Source organism: Musa acuminata, chromosome BXJ2-7 (assembly GCF_036884655.1).
Source record: "Musa acuminata AAA Group cultivar baxijiao chromosome BXJ2-7, Cavendish_Baxijiao_AAA, whole genome shotgun sequence".
In the NCBI taxonomy this organism is placed as follows: Eukaryota; Viridiplantae; Streptophyta; class Magnoliopsida; order Zingiberales; family Musaceae; genus Musa; species Musa acuminata.
Window position 1 is genome coordinate 36,690,407 of NC_088344.1, and position 20,652 is coordinate 36,711,058.

Genomic DNA, 20,652 nt, shown 5'->3' on the forward strand with positions numbered 1-20,652 from the left:
TTACATGGTTTATTTATTTAATATGCTGACCTATTTTTTCTTCTTCAAAATATGCTTACATTTCAGTTGTGATTGGCAACAAATGCTAGCATTTTGTTGGTCTACAAATTGTGATCAAACTAAAAAAAAAAAAATCTCCAAGAAGAACAATTCCCTATCATTGGCTCTTTTTCTCCTACTCTTAAGCTGCTGTAAGCTAATGAAAAAGTGCTCTTAAGCTGCTTGCTGAATTGTTTCTTCTGTTATGGAGAGGGAGGCAGGCCAAAGAATGTCATATAGATTGGTAACTATAGTTACCAGCCTTTGAAGAACTGTACATTTCTGTTCCCAGAGTTGGACTTTGATGTCGAATTTATTTGCTTTGTGCAGTCTCATCTTTGCTATTCAAACCAAAAAAAAAATCATTATATTATATTATATATATATATATATATCCCCAAAAGAAAAGTCATCCGTCATTGCTTTAAATATTGAAGATTGTCTCGAGCATTAGGCATAGCATTCATGATAAGAGGGCAATGTACATCTCACTACAAACAAACAAGCAAGAGGACAGCGGCTTTATCCATCCAAGCAGATTTGCGTAGGAGATTTGGTCCCATCAGTCGCCTATTAGCTCTGTTCTTCTTCATGCATAGGGGTAGACGCAGCTCCCGAAACCTGCACCAGCAACGATGAATGAAACGTTAGCAACAGGACGTCGTCCGCTCCTGATCGTGCTTTTCCAGTGAATCCGACTCACTCGGGTCTGTCGTCACGATGAGTGCCGAGCCCTTGAAGTAGCAGTTCCAGTAGTTCTTGCCCTTGGATTGGTAGTAGAGGTTCATGGCGATGGAAGCGTGGGACACGAGAGTATCCGGGTAGAAGCACGTCCAGCCCCTCTGCAGTACGCTGCAGTCCACCTGAGAGCAAGCAAAGTTCAAGTTTGCAGCCAAGGTCGCTTCATCCGCCGACGGCTTGGCAACGCACCAGGTTTTCTGCAACACCATCAAACAGCAACATTTTTCTGAGTGACCTCCGCCCCATCATCCATCATACTTCTCTCGGTCTATCTTACCTGTCCTTGCACCACCTTCGTGGCTCCTCCTGTCGAACAGAGCATTAGAAGAGAGAGAGAGAGTGAGAGCTTGAAGCAAGGGAGTAATGCCACTTACTGGAATGCACGTTACCTGAAGCGAGAGTCGGCAAAATCAGAGCCGAAGACAAGATCAGCAGAGAAGACAATGTTGCTCGCACTCTTCCAGCCATTGCCGAGGAAGGAAGGAAACCAGGACGTACGCAGTACAGGTGTTTGATGAATTGCTTTTCGCGAGACGTCGAGCAAGGAAGAAGGGATTTAATGGCGGAGTAGCTGAGACCGTGACATTGCAACGGCTACATCTGCACACTATTTGTCTTGGTGCGGTGGCGTTATTGGCAGGCTAATAAATTCGAGGTGCTGTGGCGAAGGGAATCGAGCAAAAAGCTGGCGGATGAAGACGAAGCATGTGCGTCGTTCTTTGGTCGGACTGCGTGCATGTCAGTGCTGTGCAGGAGTAAGAATCGAGAAGAGGGAGTACCGAGCAGAGGACGAGCGGCGTGATTACTGCACGGACTGCTGCCTTCCGAGGACCCGTGAGTAGTGGTGTGAGGCTGACACGCTGCGGACAGGTGGTGGCTGCCGACTCGGGGTGTTGTGCATCCTGTGTTTTTTTTTTTCAAGATTAAGAGGTAATTGTTGGGCAATTCATCGGAAAATACTAATAAACCCCATATTTGGTTTTGATCAATGGGCGATTTTTTTTTGGACTTTGATCCAGATATTCATATTGAATCATAATAATTATTCTTTTAATTAGATTTGGTTTTGATTTATGATGTATAAATGATTTATCTTTGTTATCGATTTATTTTTTTATCTAGTCTATTTCTATCGTTTGCTTGAGGGCAATATAAAGTTTTTCGTATTTGATCGATGGACTATCATCGATAGCTTATTGCTAACGATAGTATTATTAAGGGCGATGACCTTCGGTGGTCGAAAGCCCAATCGCGAACAACGGTCGCTAGCCCAATCGCGGATAATGGTTACGTGCATCGCGAAAGCATTGTTGGGTGTGAAAATCGATAGTAGTCGCGGTTGCCTATGTGTTGCAGCCTTCCGACGATCAACTTATCTTAGCCGCAAGCAACTATAGCAGCGCCATTACTTGTGATGGCTGTAACGATTATAATAGTGTTGCTACCTATAACAACTATAGCAACATTGCTTTGGCATTTGCTGGCCGTAGTTGGCATCGATTGGACACTGAAGGCCATGGTTCTAAGCGATTGTGTAGTGAACACGTGGGCACAACAGCATGTTGTGGTGATTGTGGAGGTCGCTAAGTCGGCTCATGTGCACGATCGCGTGGTGGGATGGTTTATCGGTGATGCTCGGTTAGCAGCACATTGCGAAGGTGTTCCACGAGTGAGGAACGCGATGGCATGGCGCAACGACTAGTGAGGTCATCGATTAGCCATGTGAGAAGAGTCACACCACCGAGGGCGACGCACAAGCGATAAATAATAGTTGCATTGTTGACCTGTGCGTGTGGATGCGATGAAATGTACCGATGACAATTGCACGTAAGTTGAGATATGACTATGTAAGGGCTTAAGCTATTGACACATTTAGGTATACATAAATAAAGTCAAGATATAATTAGATACAAATATCAAAATTATAATATCTGACAAGAGTGATAAATTTTATGATAGTTATGATTAATTTGATAATAATCTTAATTCATTTGTTAGATTAATAGAAAAATAAAATATTTATGCTCATTATATTTTATCAAATGTGGCACGATATAATAAGATTATCAAAAGATGAAATGGTACTCTTATATGGATATGGTTGAAAGTATGATAAGTTATTTTTTTACCCGGATTAATATAAGGTGAAGCTATAAGGATAGTTATATATATATATATATATATATATATATATATATATATATATATATATCTTGAACATAGTTTATAGTAAGTTAGTTCCATCAACTTATTTTGAATTATGAAAAGATTAAGATCTTCTATTCACATAAAAAGAAATTAGATTCAAGGATTATCTTTTGATATTTTATTATTTATATAAAAAGTTTAAAGAGATGCAAATTTTATTATCTTAAACATAGTATAAGGATAGTTAAATATAATAATATAAGATTCTTAGAAAATAGTGAATTAGTGTAAGTGAAAATTTTTAAATTTAATCTTCATATTGAGGCGATACATGTTGATATTTTTTTATTATTTTTTATATTTAATATATTATTATTTCTTAAATTATTAAAAGAATTGATGAACATGAATAATAAAATAATATTGATGAACTTCCACATCATGATGTTATCGGTAATGATTTTGTAGAACAACAATAATCGATAGTTTTGATAAGACCTCAATGGGAAAAGAAATATTATTTTTTATTATTATATAGTACATATATAAAAATCAAATTATAATATAGGAATCAAAAGAGATCCCTTATCGTTTTCACAAACTATGAAAAATAACGATTGTAAAAATTGGTATGATGCAAGAAAAAAAAAGTTCAAATCAATGGACTAGAATGATATTTGAGAACTTATCGAATTACTTAATAATTATAAAAGAGATTATAGATTACAGATATTCTCTCATCTCTGGTCTCTAATCTATTACTCACAATAATTTATGAAAAATACGAAGAAAGGAGAAAACAAGTTTAGTTCTCCTTATAGATCATTATCATTGTAACTTTCAGATCCGACGATAGTATACTTATAGATCAAATAAATATTTTTTGAATGATATTGAAAAGATATTCATCGTATATTTGATTTATCTATATTTGATTTTAGTTTCTAGTATAAGAATTTTTCATATAACAGTAACATAATACCATTTTTACGTTTACAAGAAACGAAATATCACACGTAAACGACATAGGAGAGGAAAGGTGAGTGTGACAAAACACTATGAGACAATAACATCTAAATTGACGGTTTGAAATAACAATCACATGAAAAAAAATAAAAAACTTTTGAAAATGGGATAAACTTGAAATTTTGAACTTATCTTGGGCTACTTTTCATGGGCAGTAATGAGGCCTTCATGGGCCCAACAAAAAAGAATGGAACCCATTGCTTAGTCCATCATGTTCTCTAACGCAATTATCGTACCCCAACTTATATTGCAATTATCTCAAGAATTCCCATTAATAACTACCAAAAGAAAATAATAGACTAATTTCAGCGAGAGCAGCCGTTAATTAGATTTAGGACGACTACAAAACATATATATATATATATATATATATATATATATATATATATATATATATATATATATATATATATATATATATATATATATATATATATATATATATATATATATATATATATATATATATATATATATATATATATATATATATAAGGTTCGTGTTTGAGTTGAAATAGAATAACATTTATGCTAATCCAAATCTGGCAAATTTTGGGTGGACTTTTTCGACTCATTTTATCGGAATACTCGTTAATTGAAAATAGAGGAAATATATGTGAGACTCATATTTGAATTAAAATATAATAGAATTTATGGGTACTGTCATCGCTTTTATGTGTTACAATATTTCAATTTTATCTGTGATGTAAGCCGTTGATGGTTTGATCTAAGCGAATGGGATCGTTTTAAGGTGTCATGCGGCCTCACAGAGGCAACCGAAGACGTCGTCACAAGCGCACGGTGAGGATATATGATACGGCTTTAAGTTAGAGAGCATGTTAAGCTAAAATACTCTGCGGTCACAGCGGACGTAAGTTTTAGGGTTCTATAAAGGCCCGCTCGCGTCGATACCACGAGGCGTTTGGTAGCGGCGGCGCGTTCGCAGAGCGGAGATGAAGGTGATCGCGGCGTATCTGCTCGCCGTCCTCGGAGGCAACACCCAACCCTCCGCCGACGACATCAAATGCATCCTTGAATCAGGTTAAACTCTCTCCCACTGCTATTCTCTTATCTTCGTCGCGGTCTCTCGATCATTGGGCTGATCGCTGTTCTTGGTTCGTAGTGGGAGCGGAGGTGGATGATGGGAGGATAGATTTCCTCCTCTCGGAGGCAAAGGGGAAGGACGTCACGGAGCTCATCGCCGCCGGAAGGGAGAAGTTCGCCTCCGTCCCTTCGGGGGGAGGGGTTGCCGCCGTCGCGGTTGCTGTCGCCAGTGGTGGCGGTGCGGGCGCCGGCCCGGCCGCGGAGGAGCCGCAAAAGGAAGAGAAGGTCGAGGAGAAGGAGGAATCTGACGACGTGAGTCTCTTAATCCCACTTGATCGAGATAAAAAAACTCATCTTTTCCTGCTTGTCAATCATTAATTCTCTTCGCTTGGGTTATTGCAGGATATGGGCTTCAGCTTGTTCGATTAGGGGGCGCTTTGCTTGTCCATGTTTTGATGTTTTTTTTTCTTCTGCTGGTCTCTTTTATTCTTGTCAACATCAGGATTGAAAAACTTCCAAGAAATTTTACTTCAAGAAATATATTCGATTTCATGTTCGTAGTTCTTCATGCCTTATCAATTTTAATCGAAATGGTGGCTGTTATTTGGTTAAGGCTAAAAGCCTTTTGCAATTATATAGTTTATTGTCAGGTGTGCGATCGTTGTCCACTAAGATAAGGTGTGTGTGATGTTTTTGTGATGGAAAGATTAAATCCTGATTAATTTTGATTTCATGGAAGGCTAAAGTAAAACGACAACATAGTTCTTATTGGCTATTTGTCCAAACCCTTTAGAATTGACGATGTCAGTAGCATGTGTGTGCCTACTTCCGTATCAGTTGAGGCTGAATGCAAGATTTCAATGATCTGCTGCTGGTGAAGCATGTCACTGCAGCTCATATTGAAGTTATTCCATGAAGATATCATAAACAGCGATGCAACAACTACGAACACACGGGCACCACGACTATTATTAACGCTTCCATGAGTTCTCATCAACACGGTTACTCCAAACACAGTACAGATCTGCTCGCTTGAAATCAAGTGATCGTTTATGTTAAAACTAAGATCAAGTGTTACAGGAAGGCCTCTGGTGAATGCTCTTTATCAGAATAAATACGGTCTAAATCGATAAAGCCATGTCAGTGTTACTACAAGTTAAAAACACACTGGGAAACCTACCATACATGGCCCTCCTCACGCGATACGATTAGAAGCCGATGCTATGTATGTAGTTGATCAGTCTTGAATGCTCCAACTAGCGTATATATGTGATCCGAGGAATGAAGACTTGCAGCGGCTGCCCCTTCAACACCAGGAATAAAAAACACTGGGAGTCATCAGCAATGGCTCAGTAGCCATGTTGCCAGATTTGGTTTGCTGGCTGAGACGGTGTCTGGGAACCATTCAAGTTCCCTTCGCCTGGATTTTGCTGATGTTCCCGTGATGGCCCTGCCTGTGAGTGGTACAAGTTTGGGTAGCCCAATGCCCCAAGCTGCGATGTCTGCTGACTCGGACGAATTCCACTGTGCTGATTCTGACCTGGATAGTTGTAGAATGTGCTTGCTGGAAGTGCCGACATTGTCCTCGAACCCGCACCGTGAATCCACATGGCAGGGTTCTCACTCTGGTGATGACGACCAAAAATATTCTTAGAAAATTATACTTGAAAGTCGAAGATTGCCGTATCTAAGAAGCAATTATAATTACCTGCTGAAGAGGCATGTAGTGACTTCCTTCTTTGTACTGCAAGCTCAAAGCTTCATCGAACCCAATCGTTGTGCTAGCCGATGCGGTTGTATGGTTAAGGATGAAAGCTCCAGGAATGTTAGCTGAGCTTCCAAGTCCTCCGTAAGCAGAGGCTATGGCAGAAGCCTGAGGTAAGCTGGTCGCAGATAAGCTACTTTTAAATTGTGGTTGTGAATACTTCATGCCTACACTGGGCACTGCAGCAGGTGATTGATGGAATGGACTGTTTGCGGCGAATGCTTGTTGGATGGAAGGCAAGTAGGTGTAGCTAGGAGGTAGAAATGGGTAGCTTATCATATTGGCGAAATGGCCTAATGGAAGAGCAGGCTGAGAGTAATGGTGTACGGGAAGATGCTGAGGGAGTGCAGGACTCGTGAGCATGGTAGTGCTAGGTAATTGTGGAGTTGATTGTGGGTTGGAAAACACTCCTGGGTTCAAAGCCTGCAGAAAGCGCAATATAATATCAATTTCCTAAATCTTTCATAGGATATTTTGTAACTTTTATAGAAGTTTATAAATCAAGAAATGCAGCACACATTAATTTGGTAGCAACCACATTCAACAAGCTCAGATTGGTTAGAATGTAGAAATATTAAGATCAAAAGTTATTTATGACTAACCAATCATATTATGGCTTGTCGGTGTTCTACAACATGGGTTTTTTGGCTCTAATATTGATAAATAACTGCAATCAGGTAAAGACCAATCTTAGGCTTGGCTAAATCAGTTCTATTTTGAAGTTTTGGGAAAAAGTTTCAGGTCAGCTACATGATGAAGTAAATTAAGAAAAAGAACAAATAACATTGGAATACACAGGATATGTGGAAGTACGATGTAGGAATAAATGACCAACTGATCCTTCACTGTGTCATAGACCAAAATCCAAGCAGCTACATGAAAACAGCAAATATATTGACTAAAAATTTAAGGTGCAAATAAATACCTCAGGTGTGGAAATGGTTGGTCCGCTAATGGATGACACTGTCGTGCTATACCTCGTAGGCATTGCTTGGGTGGTAAGCAAGGGAGACAAGGGAAGGTCGAAATCGCGAAGATGTGGAATGCTTGATGCTAAAATACTGTTTTGTAGAGTATTAGGTTGCTGCAAGGATACTTCAAAAGTAAGAAAACATATAAAGCATAACCCTTGGGTACAGAGACCAACTGTGATAGAGGCCAATTATGATATTCTTCAAATGACAAAGTATTGAAATGAGCAAACTGCTGCATATAAAATCTCCATGAATTTTACAACAGTGAGAGGCAATGGGCACACTTTTACCCAAAAGAGATTTTCTCATTTCAAGACGAGAAACAGAGGGAACTTATTTGTGACCTCCTTTTCTCAAAACTATTGTGTTTGATAAGATTATGGTAACTGCAAAACATGGACACTCTAAAATCCTTACCAAATAACTATCATATACATATTGAACTACTTTGATACATGTTGGACACTTCCTCAAAGATACCTACACATAACCTAATAAATGAACAATTGTAGGATACTTCATCATAGTTATTAAAATTGGATAGTTCTAAAATACTATGTCTCATACCTAAGATTAATGAGTCACATTAGATTCACTAACAAATTGGCATTTAAATGGAAACACTTGCCAAGATTCATAAAGTTGTTGCCTCCTTAGACATAAGATTAAGAGATGTCAACCAAAGGCCATTTGGAATTATTTATAAAGGTTCTAAACTTGTTGTCTGCTTATAAGCCACCAACTTATTTGATAATCATAATAAAGATTAATAGGACCAGTTATCTATTCGTGTATTTTACTTTTTCCCACATCTATCCAATAACAAACTCATTAGACTGCAAATTATTCCATCCAAACACCAATAAATTAACCTTCAGTCTTTCTAATAGAATATTAATGTTCTAACATAAAGAAGGAACTTGTCAAAAAGGAATGCACAAATATCCTGAGTGACAACCATGATTAAATGGTCACTCAAGCATTCTATCTTTAAAAAAGGATTTCCTGGAATGTTGTTTACTTTTTGTAGATCCTGCTTTTCTCACTTAACTGGCCAGAGAATCACTATACCTAACAAAGACTGGCTGGTTTCACAATCTCTACTTTGGCTATTAAGACTAATTGGATGTTATTAATATTCAATCATTAGGATTACTCATTTGAAAATAAAATTATACTCAAGACTAATAATTTAGTGAAAGAATATCAGTAAATATAAAATTAAGAGATCGCCTACCATCTCTTGGTCAAGGAAAGAGGCACAAAAATTAAGATGCAAAGTAGAATAGAATTGGTTCACCTTACAGGTCCATACCGATGTATCGACAGTTGGTACATACTGAGTTATACCAAACCGTACCGAGCATACCGACATATGGTACATGAGAACATATCAAAATACTGCCCATACCGGTCTCCTATTGAACCAATATGTACCGCCCATACCGAGTGGTACACTGCAGTACGATAATGGATATTGTTTACACATGGATGCATTAATAGCTAGATGATTTTGCACACAACTAATAAGAGTTGTTAGTTATCAAGACTTTATTTTAGCTTTGCACTTTTGTAGATTATTATCCATCATGGATATATATGGTTATTTTCTGAACAATAACCAAAATTTTTTTTCATGAATTACGTTTTTGTGTGCTCTTCTATCTTAAAAAAAAGCTCACAAATTACATAAATACAAACTAATATCTAAGCAGATCAGCCAAATACATACTAAAAAAAGTAATACTAAAATAACATATTCTTAGGAATTAATCTTTAATAATAATATTATTATTTAATAAAATAAAATATTTTTCAGGGATTAATCTACAACTACTACTACTATTATTATTATCATCATTATTATATGATGTTGTATCTTCCCCAACTCTCCCTCATAGTTTCTCGCTTCCCTCGTCCCAAGGTCTCTCCCTCTCGATTCCCCATTTCTCTCTCTCTTTGTTCCGTCAGCCCTCACCCCCCCCCCCCACCCCTCTTCTCGCCTTCGCCCTTGCTTCTCGTTGATGGGTAATATCCTCTCGTTCGTGGTATGATTGCTGTCAACAGGTCGCCATAGACGATTTTACATATAGGTAAAGATGTCTTCGCCTTTGGTTTCTAACTTCGCCATTATATATTGTTATTACATAATGATGTATCTTTCTCTACTCTCCCTCTCAATTTCTCTCTTCCCTCACCCCAAACTCTTTCCCTCTCAGTTCCTGCTCTAGCCCCCATAGTAACTCAGTTCCCCTGCTCGCCCTCTCAATTTCTCTCTTCCCTTGCCCCATCTCAGTTCCTGATCTCCACCCTCAGTTCCCCCGCTATCTCTTTGTTCAGTTAGCTCTCATGCCCGTGCTTCTTGTCGTCAATGGGTAATATTCTATTGTTCCTAGTATCACTGCTGCTGACAGGCCACCACCACTGATCGTTCACAATGAACCCCATCGACTTTCCTGACTTGAGGCAAGCATTTTTTTAGTGGATTTATTGAGAGATTGGAGAATCTACATATGAATGAGAATCTCTCTCTCCCCATCTAAAGTTGGAGAATGCGATAGATAGACTAGGTGCTCATCGCATTATTCAAGACATAGTAGAAGGGGATGACTTTGAATTCTGGACAATAACACTGCAACACTTCAATGAGAGAGCGAATAATTGCATACAGGAGGAATCAGAACGATTGATCGATATCCAAGCGGTGATGGACAACGAAGACACTCTCTTGGCAATTGCGAGGATTGTAGGTATGTGGGCAAACCTTCTCACTGCAGATTTCTAATTGATTGGTTTATTCCATCTTCTCTCATTGCAAGGCAAGTGTGTGGAGAATTGAATTATTTGATATGTTCGGAATGTTGATACCGCACAACATAAATAGTGTGCGACATCAACATTCCAAACATCTTAAATAATTCAATTCTCTACATACTTGATGTGCAATGAGAGAAGATGGCAATCAACCGATCAATTAGAAATCTATAAGAATAGGTTTGCCCACGTACTTGTGATCCTCGCAATTTCCAAGGGAGTGTCTTCATCGTCCATCATCGCTTGGACCTTAATCAATCGTTCTAATTCTTATCGTATGCAATTATTAGTTCTCTTATTGAAACATTGTAGTATCGCTCCCAGAATTCAAAGTCATCCCATCCCCTTCTACTATCTCCTGAATTATGTGATGGGCATCTAGTTTATCTGCCAAATTCTCCACCTTCAGATGGGAAGAGAGATTCTCATTCCCATGTAGAATCTCCAATCACTCAATGAACCCGTTCAAAAATGCTCGCCTCAAGTGGGGTAATGATGGGCCTCGTCAACCTTCCTGACGTGAGGGAAGCGAGGGCGATTGTGAACAGGTTGATTGAGAACTACAAGGGCAATTAGTCGCCCTCTCATCGAAACGTTGTAGTGTCATTGCCCAGAAGCCCAAGTCATCTACTTCCACTATCGCCCCAAATCGTCCAATGAATGTCCAGTCTGTCCATAGTGCTCTCCCCCTTCTGGATGGGAGAGACAACGTCATTCATATGTAATATCTCATAGTTCTCAATCAACTTGCTCACAAGGGGCAGCGTCGAGAAGTAGAATAGATATTGTTTAGGGCCTTTAGGCATGGATGCACCAATAGCTAGATGATTTTGCATACCACTAAAAAGAGTTGCTAGCTATTAAGACTTTATTTTAGCTTTGCACTTTTGTAGATTATTATCCATCATGGATATATATAGTTATTTTCTGAAAAATAACCAAAAACAGTCTTTATGAATTATGTTTCTGTGTGCTCTTCTAAAAATGCTAAGAAATTACATAAATACAAACTAATATCTAAGCAGATTAATCAAATACATACTAAAAAAAAGAAGTATTTAGACTTTGCTTGTCAGCAAAATAGAAACCAAGCAAGAGAAAAGCAAATGGTTGAACAGAAGTCAGATTTGACATTTAGACACCAGAAAAACCACCACAAATTTTCAAGTAAGCATCGGTGAGATAATAAAAATCAGATTCAACAGTATAATTAATTGAACACCACAAAATCATGTTTACAGCAAACTTTAGTATAAAATAGTCAACTGAAACAAAAGAATAAACACTAGGTTACCATTAAACTTGAGAAAGGTGAAAGAGTTTGCACTTGTGTATTTCCTTGTGGAAAGGAGAAAGCTGCAGCATTTGGCTGTGCCGCACTCGATAGTGCATAATCAGAAGCAGATGGAAAGTTGTACTGAAGTACATGTGCAGTATCCAATGGATCATTTCTCACCACCTCAGGTTGTGAAACCAAAGGCACATCTAGATTCTCTGAACCACTACCAGATCTAGAAACTACATTCTCAGTCAGTGTAGGCTCAAGCTGCCCATTGTTATCATACTCATGATTTCTGTCAAAAAAATGGATGCGACATCACAAACTCGAATTGCATCAGAAAAAGATAAACATATACTATAACTACCTTGTATCCGGATCATCTATTCTAGAAGCATCATCAGCGACAGGAGGCACTTCCAAGTTGCTTTTTAGTTGCTTTGACGGAAAAGATCCAGAAAATGCACCAGATCCAAAACTACCGAAGCTCAGATGTGCACAATCTGCATTTGTAACCCGCAGATGGTTAGGGATAATCACTGCAGAGCTACCTTCAATAGATTTTGTGCTTGTCTCCTCATGTAAACTTAGTTGTCTCAGGTCTGCAGTAGCTGATGAAAGTTCCAAGACATCCTCAGCTGGAAAAGAACCTAGTGATGGAAAGAAAGTTATCAGCAACAAGCTCAAAGAATCATATCACTAAGTACTGGAAACACTTTCCAAAAAGATCCAAGGCACACATTTGCAAAAAATTAGGCTCACAATTTCAATCACCAAGGTGGAAAATTTTGAGGCATTGTATCATATCTAAGGCATGGTAAAACACTAACATATAGTAAAATCAGGTCAAAATGGATAAGATAGGACTATTTATATACAATGTAAAAGATAATAAAGATACTGAAACCACTTGAGAACAGCTGATGTTTGTTATCAACTGTTCCACCAGGCACATTGAATCAGAGACTCGACCTACATGCCACCTTTCTTTTGGAGATTAATCCCAAAATTGCCACCAAAATTCAAATCTTCTTGATTCATTGAAAGAACAAATATCCATGGTCAATAGAAAAAAGGAACAATGATATGAAAGATCAAATTTTTTTACCTTCCAGATGATCAAGCTCAAGCATTTGAGACTGATAGGAATTTGTACTTTTTAACACGTCCTCTATCAAATGGGAAGCATCTTTGGAAGTGTCTACTTGTATCTGCCGATCAGATACAGATGTCGATCTGGATTCTGCTGGCGGATTTTTAACATTATGACTTTTCTCTAGATCTTGGATCTCTTCCAAATGAGGATCTATGTGCAGGTTAGTTCCATCAACAACCAAATTAGAAGATGCCGATTCTAATGGGTTTCCATAAGCAGCACAAGCATCAGAAACTTCTGATGTAGTTGACACACTATTCATAGGCTGCTTATTAATCAGGAACCATCCATCATCAGAATTACGCTGATCTTCAGAAATTCCAAAATCATGACTAATCTCTGAAACATGTATAGATTCTTGAAAAGAGTCTGATCTTTTATCTGATTCTAATGGCACTGTGGTTGGAGATTGTTTGCCATTGTGGTGTGACATGTTCAACATCACTGCATTTTGTGCCATGTCAGACCCTTCACTTGCCCCAGAAGGCATGCCAATAGGTTTGCCCTGAGATCTACCCATCTTTACAATATCAGCCATAGAAACATGCCCTGGCTTCCCTAACCAACTGTTTTGGAAGCCAGATGAAGGTTGCATGGGCATAGAAATTCCATCAGCAACGGTTGTGGCCTGTATTGTATTTCCCATAGCAGTAGACTTGCTGCAAGAAAATGAGGCCACAGCAGAAAATTATGTTAAGCATCACATAAGAGCAAAAAGACCAACAAGAACAAGCCATAAGATCCCAACTACAAGGATGGCAACATGAACCCTTTCTGCCATTGAGCTATGTATAGTGTGATTTCCCAAGTTAATTACAAATCAATTACATAAAGGACAAAGAAGTCATCGGGTTTATATTCACAAGAAATATTAAGCATTTGTTGAATGACTTTGTTGTAAAGTATATCTTTAAAAAAGTAGATGTAAGTTCACCCTAGAGTCGACAACAAAAAAATTCAGGCAGACAACACCAACTAAGATGGTCATAGTCAAAGGCTAATGACAATTATTGTCACACCCCAGATTTATCAAAAATAAATCATCACTTCAAAATCCATAATTTACAGAATGCCCTTTTTTATTTTGAATTCAAAATTCTTGTCTGTATAACACTAAATATTTTTAACTACTGCAACTTCTTGGTAGGGCCACAAGTGATGAAAAATCTCTTCCATCCAAGCCTCGATTCTATTACAAATTAATAAGTTAATCTGAAAACAAATACAGTATAAAAGTATATTAGCAACCCTACATATTGGTAGGACCTCCGAAAAATCACAAAAATAATCGTCAATACTCATGAAATCAAATATTAACAATTTAATATTCATTATGAAGCTTATGTATCAAATTAATAATAATAATTCTTATGCAATAAACAAAATCATGTATTAATCCCATGCACCACATCTCGATGACATGCATACCAGTCAAACGAATGAAGATACATACTTCATGGGATGGATTCTTTATTCTCTCAACGGCAGATGGAGTGAACTCATATCGCACTCCCAACAGCAAATGAAGAGGTGTCCCTCACCCACCTAAGTGAAGACATGTTCCTCCCAATAGTAGATGGGAGATATCATCTAACCACCACGTTTGACAACCTGCTAATCCTCAAAGGGAATCATCCTATCTACCCTCAACAAGAATACATAATCATCCATGATCATTCATTCATTCATTCACACATGCATTAAAAAAAAAATGCTAAAATATCATAAAAGACCATCTTTAGTGTATGGCCTACTAGACTACGTCCATTGGTGATTCTGCATTATAATAGGTTGGTAGCTCCTTTAATAGGGTACACTTCCAATGTGGACTATTCAGTATAACCACATATACCACATGGAAACAATTAATATTCTTAACTTAATCCAAAAATAATAAAAAATCACTAATCATATCTAGATCACACCTTCAAATAAAACATTTAAGTTCATCAAATCTTAAATACATGAGGTACCAATCTCTCAATAGTCCTTAAACAACCTAAACCCTAATCGGAAAAGAACCAATTGACTTGAACCAAACTCAATTCAACAAAGGCCTAACTGAACCAACATCTAATCATTATTGAACCAGTTTGGAATCACCATAGGCCGGTTAAATTTAGATTTTATTGGTTTTAATTAGGTCAAATAAACTTGAATTTGTTAAATCGGTTTAAAATCATCCAAAACCAGCTTGAACCGATCAAACTAGTCTAATTCAATCAACTAGCGAGCTTAAGAAAATGAGGGAAGAGGAAATTGAGCTAGGCTGCATAGTACTAGTCAAGACTGCATCGATCCACCTGAGCCCTGGACTGGCCATGTATGTTGAACGTTCCTATCTCGGGTAGTAAGATGGGTTGAGGTGCATCAGACTAGGCAAAAAGAGGTTGGGTTGTGCTTGTCTAGCAGGTTGGGCCTGCTTGACTTCACGGGCTAGGCCTACCTGGCTCATGGGCTAAACCTAGCTTGCAAGCTGAACCAGGCTTTCGGGCTAAACCAAACCCAAACCCAAATAAACTCTCCATGTTTAATTTGATCTCAAAAAATTTTCTTTATGTAGATCAAATCATTGAACATAACTAATGGTAATAGATAAACATGATGAAATTGCATATAAAAGAAGGAATTAGCGTTAATTATTCAACTTAAAACATAAAAGAAATAAAGAAATAATACTTTAACAAATATACATAAGATATAAAACTATTAAAAAACTAAACACAACATGAATAATATGAAAAACAACTAAACAACTTCAACATGATTTAGAGTTAAATCTAAATACAGAAACTTAGATAACTAAATGAATAAAATTTTTTACTTTCAGGAAAGGTAGGGGAAGCTACCTCTCATCATGGATTCTCTCCTTAGTGGGATACTCTCCTCAATTCTCCAACTGCGAACCTTGGAGAGGAGTGAGGAAGAGGAAGCTCCCATTATATAGGAGAAGATGAGTCTACTCCGAAAGATAAAAATAATTTAATTTTTTAAATTTTATTTTATTTCATTTTCACACACAAAAAAAGAATTCATAATAAATACAAAGTCACATCACTCATTAGAAAATAAATCAATTAATTCTTTTCGAATTATTTTATTATTTAATTATTTGACTGAATTACTAACTTTCCAACATCGTAAAGGAAACCAAATTTAATTAATTCCCAAATAATATTATACAAACAAGGCAATTTATCATCCAGAGAAAGCGACACATTAATTATGGTTATTTGATTTATCGTAATAGGAGAAATCCCTTGTCATTACAAATTTACAATTATAGTGCAAATAAACCAACCAACTATAGAATATCTTCTTTTTTTCTTGGTTCCCTACGGATAGCAACCAGTAAAACATATCTCTATTAGATAGTCAAATTTGCATTTCAGTGGGAAATGGAGGTAAAAAGGGTTAGGACTAACCACCGGAAAAAAAATCATGTACCACATTATCTATTTCCTTTAGTATAATAGTTGGTCAACAAATTTTGTGCAAATACTAAATTTTTCAGACTCCTTTCGTTTCTATTATAATCCATCCCCTTGACAAATCTTCTTATCATTCAGCAGCAGTAATATAATGCCTCCTAATTTGTTCAAAATCTTGAAGGAGATAAAAGGGTCAGGAGCATCATTCCTCAAGGACTGAAACAAACATCCATCCCAAAGAGAATTCTGTTGACCAGATCTAACCACATGCATCTTATACGATTAAAAAGAACATAAATGCATCATGTTTCTTTAGCTTTCACTTGGAAAAGATATAAAGCATGAAATATCTTATTTTGTGTGAATTTTCCAATTGAAAGAATATGAATATAGGCCACATTTCATTGGCACTTTAATTTATCTATAGTGATTTAAAACTGGTTTCATGAACATATATTGCAAGAAGGAACATATTTTCCGTGGATCAAAATCCTTTTAGGTTCTTTGACAAGTTCCTTAACTGAATTGGCTTTCCTTGGAACTCAGCACCAGATTTAGAAAGTCAATACAGGTTTAAGCAGATTGTACAACTTTAAAAATCTTCCATATGTCATTCTAAACTACAAAACCTTGTAGCTAATCAGTATGTACCAATTCTAAACTAACATAATTTTAAGAAAACCACCTAAGAAGCTTGTAATTATCAGCACACCTGGGCAAAAATATCATATAAGGTCACAGCAAAACTAATAAAGACTAAGTTTGTTTTAGGTGGTTTTGTCATCACGGCATGACAATAGCGAGAAGAAATTGGATCCAGAACACAATGATCTAACTGTTCTGTCTAAGACCCATCGGTTTGAAATTGAAGGGCACTTTAAAGTTTAAATGATGTCAATAAATTAAAAGAAAAATCTTCTTATCATTGTTGCTATCTTGTAAACTATGCAAATTACAGAATCCAATAATAGAACACATTTAAAAGGGCAAGCTCACTAGACTAACCCCCAAAAAAATGGATGCAAAATCCTTATTCCAGTTGGTCCGGGTAAAATTATTCATGATCTGGAAACACGCAAATGCCATCCTATAAAATTGAGGACGTGGTCACCTTAAAGTTGTTGGCCTTTGAGTAGGAGAACTTGATAGCACGGAAGATTCCACAACTGATGAGTTAGGAACAGCACTTGCACCATTTTCTTTCTTGTGTAAAGATTTACTCTTACCAGCACCATAGTCTACAAGAATGCAAAGATAAGAAACGAGCTTATGAGCAAGTACAAAGACAAAGGCATTAAAGTTGCATTCTTGAAGACATAGATAGCAAAACCATAATGATAAATCATCCTACCAATAGAACTGGATTGGGAAGAAGTGCTGCGGACCCCACGGTCAAGGCCACCTCTAGCCCCACGACCTGAGCTGTTGTTCACAGTTCGAGATCTGGATTCTGGAGGTTCTCTGATCTAAAGAAAGTGAAAAATAGCAATGAATCATGACACAGTCAATCAATGTAAAATGGCATGTGCTTTACGGTAATATTACAAAGTTCTAAACCAAAACAAGAATGATATAAAATAAAATAAAAAAACAAAAAATGTTCAGAATACTGAGAAAATGGATGATCATTAATAAACATGCATTCTGCCAAATATAAATTGCTTAATGAACACAAAATGAATCAAGCACGTTGCATAAAAATAATTGACGACCCTGAGATTTGGCCAAATCAAGAACTCAAGGAACCAGAAACAGTAGAATATGAGGAACATGATGGTGACGTATCCATGAAATGAGCATCAAGCTTTTCAAAGCATGTCCAGAGATACATAGTAAACCAATAAAACATGAACAATGATCACAGATCAGGTTGGTTCAGCATGCAATTAATCTATATACACTACGAGTGCTAACCTCCTTTTTCTTGTCACGCTTGCTCTTCACCTCATGAAAAGTATCTGCACCATGAAGTAACACTAAATTATATGTAGGCCCACTAAAGAAATTGACTAGGCATGTTTACAGAAACATTGCTTTGTCGATATTACTGAACTACAGTAGCCACTCTTCCAATGGCAAGAGAATGAATGATAAAAGAGACATATGCATGGAGCACTACAACAGTTTCTTATGTTAGCAACTATAATTTAAACAAAACAAGAATGAGAACTGAAGCAAGTGCAAATTACAAACAAACAACGACCTATGCTCCTCCATGATTATCCAAAAAAAATCCTTCCCCATTTTAGAAACATCTTGGAACAACCCACATTTTCCTAATGTTAATCGTTAGCTTATATCCTATTACCTCCGACGGTTGTGAGCAAACAATCTTCCATAATATCAAGGCAATCTTACAACATAGATGTAAATGCTGACCGAATAATGAGAAATAATACAAGACCACAACTTGCATTGTAAATGACCTTTCAAAAAACTCAAAAGAAAAAGTGTTTTGAAGCGCTAAGACCCATCTTAATCACAGAATATAACACTCTCTGTATAAAATCAATGTGCGAAACAGAATCAAGCGAGGGATAGATGCGAAAAAAGTGATATCAATCTTAGCTAACTCCTTTCTTTCTCTAGACAAATTTCAAGTTTCCTTTGTTTGACTACAGTCCATCCATCGGAGAGAAACAGACAAAGCATGAAAAGATACCAGCATCAAAAAGATATCCTAGAATAAATAAAGGTAAAAAAAATAAATCTAAGAAGCACTTGCAATAAGGACCTCAATTTAACAAACTCTACCAGGTTCAAATTCTAAAATTTAGACAGCGCAACATTGAGGATGACCAGCTCAGGCAAACAGATCTCTCAACCATACTATCGAAATATAAAAGCAAAAAAGCTTCATCTTTTACACTTCTCTGGGCCAGACCGCGGTGTACTAATGTAACGAAGGAAAATTTTAGGAAATGAACATGACACCCCAGTTATGCCTTTTGAACCAAACAAGCACGCAAGAACTCGAAACTGATAGGAAAAATGAATCTACTCATAGATCGAAGGCGAAGAACTACAAATTTGGGATAGCACCACCTACTGTATTTTTCATCTCAAACCTAACCGAGTGACCTCCCAAGGAAAGCCACAGAGAACCATCTTTATCGCCTAATTTCCGGAACAAATAGAAGAATCAAGTAACACCGAGCGAGATAAAAGGAAAAAAGAAGCGAAAGACGGGAATTCCGAGGGGGGCACCCTGGGAGAGGAGCCGGTGGACGGCCTCGTTGGGGTCCATGTTGCACTCCCGGAGCATGGAGTAGATCTCCGCCTCCGGGCAGTTGACGATCTCCTTCAGGCTCTGCACCAGCTTCCTCGACCCCGTCGGGATCGGGGCCGCCACGCTCCCCCTGTTCCCTCCGCCACCGGCGCCGCTCATATTTTCGTTCCCTTCCGACTCTCGTACTCGACGAGCACCGGGCTCTCGTTACTCCGTCCTCTTCTCCGACGCAAGGGGAAAGCGAAAAGGGGGCCGCACTCGTCTTATATCTCCTCTCGGCAGCCAAAACCCTCTTCGACTCCTCCTCCTCCTCCTCCGCCGTATTTATATAACCCTCGCTATAATACTAATAATGTTATGTTCGCAAGAGAGTAACGATGACAGTGAGGGATTTTGCTTATTTCTCTCTCTTTTCACTCGGGGAGGCCTCTTTCAACTTGTAATAACCGTCGATCGCCCACTCTCTCGATTGGTAACGATCACGACTCCGTTCTCCGCTCGTGTCTATATTATTTATGTTTACCTTGTTACCCTTTAAAAATATATTATATTTATGATTATTCTACTTAGACTTAATTACGATTTGATTCAAATCAAATCTAAATCGAACCGAGACAATGATTTGATAGCACGAATCAAATCGAAATCAAATTCTTATGAACGATCAAATGATCAAATATCCCTCTAACTTTCAATATCTTAATAAACGATCGATTAGATGAATATTTTAGAAAAAAATTAAATTCGATAAAACTGAAACAATAGGTTCTAAAATCTAGTCAGAATTAATTATACTTTATCTATTAATAAAAATGATAGATAAAGTTTATATTTTATTGATTTTTAGATGCATATAGATGGAATAGAAGTTTTTGAAAATAATAGTTAACCAATGATATTTTAATTATTGTAGACCTTCAAGCTAATCCCTGCATAAACCTGCATTCAAACCAAAGCCATTTACATAATCGCTTGTGCATCGCCCCTTTATATAGGTAAGACCAAG

The 20,652-nt window shown here is 37.4% G+C and overlaps 3 protein-coding genes across 6 annotated transcripts; 1 reads left to right on the plus strand and 2 right to left on the minus strand.

Annotated features, from left to right (window-relative positions):
- Positions 1-435: 435 nt before the first annotated feature.
- LOC135616259 (major pollen allergen Ole e 10-like) lies at positions 436-1,303 on the minus strand. 2 transcript variants are annotated; one of them, XM_065115455.1, is made up of 4 exons: positions 1,170-1,303; positions 1,058-1,086; positions 743-977; positions 436-660 (listed from the first exon to the last, which is right to left on the minus strand). In XM_065115455.1, exons 1-4 carry the CDS (start codon positions 1,246-1,248, stop codon positions 629-631), a joined length of 375 nt encoding a protein of 124 aa, XP_064971527.1. In that variant the 5' UTR covers positions 1,249-1,303; the 3' UTR covers positions 436-628. The 2 variants fall into 2 exon arrangements, with proteins under 2 accessions (XP_064971527.1, XP_064971526.1); XM_065115454.1 differs by lacking the exon at positions 436-660 and having other exon boundaries at positions 669-977.
- Positions 1,304-4,835: 3,532 nt separating this feature from the next.
- Positions 4,836-5,558, plus strand: LOC135616260 (large ribosomal subunit protein P2B-like). The gene is made up of 3 exons (XM_065115456.1): positions 4,836-4,995; positions 5,078-5,310; positions 5,401-5,558. The coding sequence occupies exons 1-3, from the start codon at positions 4,908-4,910 to the stop codon at positions 5,425-5,427; spliced, it is 348 nt and encodes a 115-aa protein (XP_064971528.1). The 5' UTR covers positions 4,836-4,907; the 3' UTR covers positions 5,428-5,558.
- Positions 5,559-6,030: 472 nt separating this feature from the next.
- On the minus strand, positions 6,031-19,954 carry LOC135580750 (uncharacterized). 3 transcript variants are annotated; one of them, XM_065118697.1, is made up of 10 exons: positions 19,625-19,954; positions 18,332-18,375; positions 17,769-17,883; positions 17,529-17,655; positions 12,939-13,645; positions 12,198-12,480; positions 11,879-12,125; positions 7,689-7,847; positions 6,707-7,186; positions 6,031-6,623 (listed from the first exon to the last, which is right to left on the minus strand). In XM_065118697.1, the coding sequence occupies exons 1-10, from the start codon at positions 19,803-19,805 to the stop codon at positions 6,348-6,350; spliced, it is 2,619 nt and encodes an 872-aa protein (XP_064974769.1). In that variant the 5' UTR covers positions 19,806-19,954; the 3' UTR covers positions 6,031-6,347. The 3 variants fall into 3 exon arrangements, with proteins under 3 accessions (XP_064974769.1, XP_064974768.1, XP_064974770.1); XM_065118696.1 differs by having other exon boundaries at positions 11,846-12,125; XM_065118698.1 differs by lacking the exon at positions 7,689-7,847 and having other exon boundaries at positions 11,846-12,125.
- Positions 19,955-20,652: the final 698 nt, after the last annotated feature.